The 6,958-nt window shown below is 37.2% G+C and overlaps 1 protein-coding gene across 1 annotated transcript; it reads right to left on the reverse strand.

Moving 5' to 3' along the window:
• Positions 1 to 1,795: 1,795 nt before the first annotated feature.
• Positions 1,796 to 6,574, reverse strand: LOC104628200 (sterile alpha motif domain-containing protein 9-like). Its single transcript, XM_010296704.1, has one exon. It carries the CDS (start codon positions 6,572 to 6,574, stop codon positions 1,796 to 1,798), a length of 4,779 nt encoding a protein of 1,592 aa, XP_010295006.1.
• Positions 6,575 to 6,958: the final 384 nt, after the last annotated feature.

The raw sequence follows: 6,958 nt of genomic DNA on the forward strand, positions 1-6,958 counted from the left end.
CAGCTGTGACAGTCCCAGGGCAGTTCATTGCCTCCCACCATAGGGCACCCCACAGCCTCCCAGCACGGCACGCTGCCATGTGTGCCGAATGCACCACCCTGTACAGCTCATCTGAGTTGGAGCACATAAAAGTACTTGCAGTTCTTAGGCAATGTGACTGACTAAGATGGAGACGAAGTCTTCAATCTCCATGAAGACATGGCAAATTATTTGCTGTAAATCTTTATTTGGAAGGGTAAATACTTTAAGTCATGGATAAAATGTACAGCAGTATCCTGAGGACTAGCTAGAAAAAATAATGAATTATCATGAAAAGTGATTCTATAGCACCCTATCTGAAATAAAAGTATACTGTTAGAAACAAAGTGGATGCAGGTTAAAATGAAGTGTGCATTCTTGCCAAGAGAAATATACTTTGGCTAGAGTTAAAAAGCAGTCTGGATTATAAAATAAAACTCCTTATCCATATTTACAACTAAAAGAAGAGCTGCACTAGAGCAGAATGGTCCACTGCTTTATTCTTTTCCTTTTTGTCAGTTTGTTTTTACTGATCTGTTGAGATGTCACTTCTTTTTGCCTGCCTCCTTGCCTGACACAAAGAGCAAAGAGGATGTGTGGGGTGATGAAAAAGCCATCCTGCAGATCTCTTTCAGGCAGTTAATTGCATTGAACTCTGATTTTCATGTATCTCATGCACATAGTGCAAAGTGCAACCCCGCCAGCAGTAGTAACTTCATGTTTCTGGTGCTTTGCACCAAAATATTTTCCTTTTTTGGAACATTGTGTCTAAACATAGCAGGCAGTTTTATACACATGAAGAAGGCAATGCAATCAATAACCACTTTAAGCATTTAAATTGCGTGTTTTTGCAAGGATCAAAGCTGATAAGAAATCTATCACTGGAAGGAACTAATGGAATTTATACAGAAAGGAACAACCAAACTGGATCAATTTTATTCAAAGCAGAAGCAGACCCAGCACAAAAGAGTAAAATCTATTTAATATGGACATCAAATGCCAAATGGTGTGTACTTCTACAGTACAGCAAAAGATGTGATTATGATGTGTATCACAAAAGATGTGATACAGCCGTATCTTTAATAATCACATATTTAGAAATGCCCTGAGAAGGTAAAAGACCTGTGCTTCTGTCCTCTCACAAGATTTACAGCTTGGCTATTAATACAGGCCCATATACAAATGCATTACATTATTCAAGCATGTACAACAACAGAGAAAAAAGTGCTGCTTTGGAACTGAATGGCCTTTTACATTACCCTTGTGCCAAGGTGACACCAGATACAATAGAGCATCGGGAAATGTTACATGGTATATGTTTTCTAACATACAGTCCTTGTTCTTACATTACTTACACAAGAGTATGAAAATCACGATGAGACATCCTTCATTAAAAGCAATGGCAAAAAAACTAGCAAGATAGTAGAGTTCTTAAAAGTGATGGTATTCAAAGGTAACATTTTCAAAATAATCCTTTTTAGAATTCTTTCTGTTTTTAAAAAAAAAAATTTCTCATGTTTTTATCAACCAAAGAACTTTGAGTAGTAGTGACCAGTCTACAGGACTAACTGCACCAACTGACTGTCCAAACAGCAGTTACGACAGTAGAGAGACAATTCTGCATGCGACTGAAAGAATAACATAGTGAGGAAGGCAATATAATGGACAGTCTGAGGTTGTCATTTGCAATAGTTGACCAAAAAAACCCCAAACCAGAAACCAGTTAAAAGATAATTTTGCCTGAAAAAGCCTTGTCACTGAGAAACTGCAATACCTATTATTTTAATGACAGACTTTGTGTGTTGTATGCCAGGAGACCAGCAATGGAAAACCCAAGGTAAAAAGACACTCTTTCTATGTTTGGGCCATTTTTCAGTTGGCATGAGGGAACAGGCTGCACTGGTATCCTAAAGTTTTCATTGCTTCCATAGTCTACATAGATAACCTTACCCTCAGCTCTTCCATCCAAAGGTAGCAAAAGATCTTGAACAGCCTGTTCCTTCCAGATATTTCCACTCTGCCAGAGGGAATTCAGTTCCTGTTCTGAAAGTGAACTAAAAAGCTGATCTATTTTTCCTTTGTGAACAAATCTGTTCAGGCCACTGCCTTTCGCCAGATAGAAAAGAGCCAGAGGCTGCCTGGAACGATGTAGGGTTCCGTAGAGCGATTTGAAAGACTCATGTAAGCATCTAACAAAAGTTTCCATTTTCCTGGAATCTTCATTTAGTTGTTTTCTATTTTGGGGCCAGAACAACAAGGAGGCCAGGAAGAAAGGCTCTACACACTGTGAGGTTGTTTCCTGTTCCTGTAGAACACTTAGAAGCAGACTTCTCAGCACCTTAGGATGTAACTTAGCAGCTTTAGGTTTAATGCAGTTCAGAACAACATTTGCCAAAATCAAATTCTGTTTGTCTTTCAGAGTTGCTTGTGCACTCTCCTCACACAAAAATGCATATGCTTCTACTATGTCTTCTATTTCTCTCTCAGCATATTTGTGATTTCTGTGGAGGTATTTCAAAATGCCAGAAAACGAGCCTGCTTTGGAAGCCTCCACAGTGTCCCTGTATGCTCCTATACACTGAGACATGGGCCACTTTGAGACCTGTTTACTTTTCAGTTGCTCAAAACTGAAATCACAAAATATTTCTGTGTATTTGGTAAAACGTTCTTGAACTTTCTCATGCAATTTTGTTTCTACAATTTCTTTTTCATTGGTCTGTGTTTTGAAAAACACAAAGTAGTCTTCAAAAAAGTCAAATGCCCTTTTCAACCGTGATCGCAAATTACATAAAAAGCTGGAATAATGTTCAAGAACCTTGAACATTTCACTTTCTGTGTTGCAGTTATCTACGTTCAAAACTCTATTTCCTGATAGATACTTTGTCAGATTTTTTCTACCCTGTAAGTCTTTTGTGCTGAAAAAAGGAACATTCCAAAGGACATCAATAACATAAAGACCAGTTTCTATCTCTCCCTGATAACCAGCAGTATTGTACATTTGAAACTTTCTTTTAAGCTTTTGACATGGCAAATATTGTTCATTGTCTGCATTTTCAGCTTGCCACTGAGATTCTCTGAAAGCCTGTGAAGCATTCTCAGCAAGTTCTAGCAAGTGTTTCAGTTCCTCAGCTGTCAGGACTGCACTCTTTGCTTTGCACTCTACACAGTATCTCAGCTTACTTTTGAAGACTTGACCGAGTGTATCTGATATGTATGAATTGTGTGGTGCTCTTTGTTTGGCTGCTTTGGCCCAGTATAATGCAGAGTCAAATTTCTTTTCTTTAATGTAGAAGTATCTTGCTAAGGCTTGGCAAATGTAACCGTTTTGCTCAAATCTAGCGGACGCTTGTTTTAACACATATTCCACGTTACCATACTTCTCTTCCCTATGAATGGCTTCAATTAAGGGGGAAAACAATGTGTCTGACTCATCGCCATGTTCCTTGCGCTGTCTAGTAATCAGCAGGGTTTGTATATCACGAATAAACTTGTTCTGCTTTAACAAAGTCTTATAAAATAAATCTTCTTTCAATAACTGCAAGGTAATTTCACTTTTAGACAAGTCATAACTTAGTTTCAATTCTGTTAGGCAGTGAGATGCTATCAATGGATGAATGATACGAAGACCTTTGTATCTGGGGTATTCATGTACCTGATCATATATTAGGATATTGGAACAAATTCCCATCTTTTCTATCAATTTATCTTTACTGCAGCCAATCTCTTGAGAACTAATTCCTAAGAATTCTTCACATAGTGATATTGAAACTGTAGATGTTCTTATATATGAGTTTAACAGTGTTAGATAGCAAACAAGTTGTGCCGGTTTAGAGGTAATATTCAAGTTATGCAAGGTATTTTTTACCACTCTTTCTATGTACTGTGGATCAAAGTTTTTCTTCATAATCATAAATGAATAGAAATTGTCTGGATTTGGATGCACCTTTTCAATATATTTTAGTTTCTGATCAAAGGCTCTTTGCTCTTTTTCAGAAAGCATATGTTTTAAAGAAATACTGTTCAAGAAATTGATTGTTGAACTTTCATCAGGATTCTGAGATCTCATACAGTTTAGAACGATCACTAAAGGAGTTACATATCGAATGCATTTTTCTGCTATAGCCGCCTGAATTTCTTTCTGCAGAAAATAGACAATTTCTTGCTCTTCAAAATCATCCACAAGAAGTAATACTGGTAAATAACCTGTGTCGTTGTCTGCTCCACAGGTGAGTAAAGTTGTCAGCTGTGTTCCAAAATCACTTGGTTTGTTTTTCAGAACAGCACATCTGAATCGCTTCCGGAGATCCCAGAGGATATGCATAGCTAATGTTGTCCCACCACAGCCTGGGTGGTGGTAAAGGTTGATAATTTTTACAGGTGATTGATTAGCACTGTTAGATGAAGACACAATTAGGTGTTCAAGCTTTTCATAACTGTCCCTTCTGATAAAATCTGAAGTATACTTTTCAGAAGAAAAATAGAAATTCCACCATGACACTTTACCACCTCGATAAAAATCTTCTTCCCGCTCTTTCAGGAAATTTTTAAATTTATCTGCATCCTTCTCTATTCCTGTGTCTTTGCATTCATTTTCACAAAGTATTTCCAATGCTGCCATGGCATCTTCTTTCTTCTTTAGAAGAACGGTAGAATGACCAACAGAGGGCAGAAGTCTTTCAGAAGACTGTGTCACTGATTTTAATTTTATGATGGTACCATTTACCATTTGCAGGCTTAAATTAGAAACACATTTGTTTGAAAGTGCTTCCTCACTAATGCCTCTAGCATGCAGAATATCTTTCCATCGCTGGTACGTACCTGCACCAATGCAAATGCAGACCATGTATTCTAGTCCCTTTAATTCTTGGTAAAATGTCATAAAAGTCTCAGTAAGGGGATCCACTGAATCTTCCACTGTGGAAAGCAAAAGAAACACTATTAAAAACTTTCCACTCTGCTTTACATCTTTGTGTGAAAGAAATGAAATCATTTTTCTGACACCAGCAGCTCTGTCTCGTTGCCATGAAGCGTGATCTAATGGTAGTTTGTTATTGCCTTTGAAGTCTGATCCACCATTGCAGAAAATCCAGTTGGTCTCCTGATGCAGTTTCAGCTTTTCAGCTTGTTCAGAAATGGAACCCATGTTGTTTTCATAATAATCTGGGAAGTGAAGTTTGGCATTTCGATTTTTTTGGTAAATCTTCAACACACCATTCACTTCTGATGCAAAATCAAAGTCAAGCACAGCAAACCATTTTATTTCCTGTAAAAAGTCTAAGTGTGACATTTGACTTGGGTGGCACTTGTTTGTTACCAAAATGTAGTAGTCATAATAAGAGCTATCTAGTGAGTCCCTGTTACCTGTGAGCAGACTAACTAGCTTTAGTCCTTCATTCATTGACTTCTTTTGCTTTAAGTTATATTCTTCCTCTGCTCTTTTACGAGAATCTGCTAAAGATGCCAAAGTACCTTTAAAAGTTTCAAAATCTTTTGTATTTTTAATATTTTTGGAACTAGCTCCATCCCGGATGAAAACAGCTTTTTTCCAACTCTTACTTTTATATTCATATGTGTTGGTACAGAAATATTTTGTATCACAGATGTGATGTTTAGGAACCACGTCTATTTCAATGACGAACATATGTGATGGAGCTCCATTTGGTAATAATACTTCCACAAATCTAGGTTCTCTAATGCAAGCTTTTGCAATGCTGGTGTATTCCTCATTAAAGTACTTTCCAATTAATTTATTTAAATGGTCAATGTATGCTTCTTTCTTGATAACTTTTATTCCCTCAATTTCCCCATGTGGTTTGTCATGTACTCCAAAATGAATAGTGCCATTTGTGCGGGAGTTCATGCAGGCTGCAGCAAATCGAAAGACTTCGTTGCTAAATTTCATCATGATATCCTCTTCTGGTGTATTCTCTATGTTGGTAAATAATTTGAATTCATGTGCTGGATCAATGAGATTGAGTGGCCCTGTTTCAGGGACGTTAAGAATATTATATTTTGTGTATCGCGTACCATCACTGAAATTATCAAAAGGATATGGCATGCATATGTTTCCAGTTGGGTGCTGGTTGCTTGCCAGTGGTTTCTCTGACATATTCTCTTTGTCAGCTGACTTGATTGCTGTTTTGTCTTCTATGGGCTCCATCTTAGAATCCTCCAGTATACTGGAATTAAATGACCCATATTTCTTCATGCACTCTTTCTTTCCAATTTCTCCATCTTCTCCTTCTCCATCAAGACTCTGTTCAGTGCGTTCTTGTTCCACAGCCTGGTTTGAACCTTTAGCTAGAATGTCATGCTCTTTCAGGAAATACATTATTTGAAGAGCAGGACCATGCGTTATGCCCATTTCCACAAAATCTGCTTTAGTCATCAGTTTCAAAGCAAAACCAGTCACATCTTCGTTAAACAGGATTTCTGCATATTTCTGGTCAATCTTAACAACTTCAGTTGCCCATTGTTTGACTTCCTCTTTTGTCCACTGTTCCACATGCTGATATGAATGTGTTTCCTCATTTTTTTCAGTGTTTGCATTTTCCATTCTTTAAGGAAAAAATCACAAAATTACTAAACAAGTGATTTATAATAGCCCATTAACTGAATAGCACGTATTTTCTTACTATTATCAACCATTAATTTCTTCATTAGTGTAATCTATCACATGGAATACAACAGTTCAGTTAGGGGACATCGTGGGAATGTGAAGTAAGATCATACATAAGGCATTAGCTACTTATAAGAGACAGATTTATTACAGAATGATTTTCTTTGAATCCTGTTTTTAAACCACTTCTGTAGCTGACACTACACAAAAATTGTGACTGATACCTATTTGTGATCATTTGGACACCTATTTGTGGTTGTATGGGCCATCCAATAATTAAAAAAAAAAATCATAGAATCACAGAATATCCTGAGTTGGAGG

Source organism: Phaethon lepturus, unplaced genomic scaffold, assembly GCF_000687285.1.
Source record: "Phaethon lepturus isolate BGI_N335 unplaced genomic scaffold, ASM68728v1 scaffold7301, whole genome shotgun sequence".
Lineage (NCBI taxonomy): Eukaryota > Metazoa > Chordata > Aves > Phaethontiformes > Phaethontidae > Phaethon > Phaethon lepturus.

What these genes read in the sequence shown, in the direction of transcription:
- LOC104628200 (XM_010296704.1), bottom strand. Translation starts at nt 6,574, where the DNA reads ATGGAAAATGCAAACACTGAAAAAAATGAGGAAACACATTCATATCAG.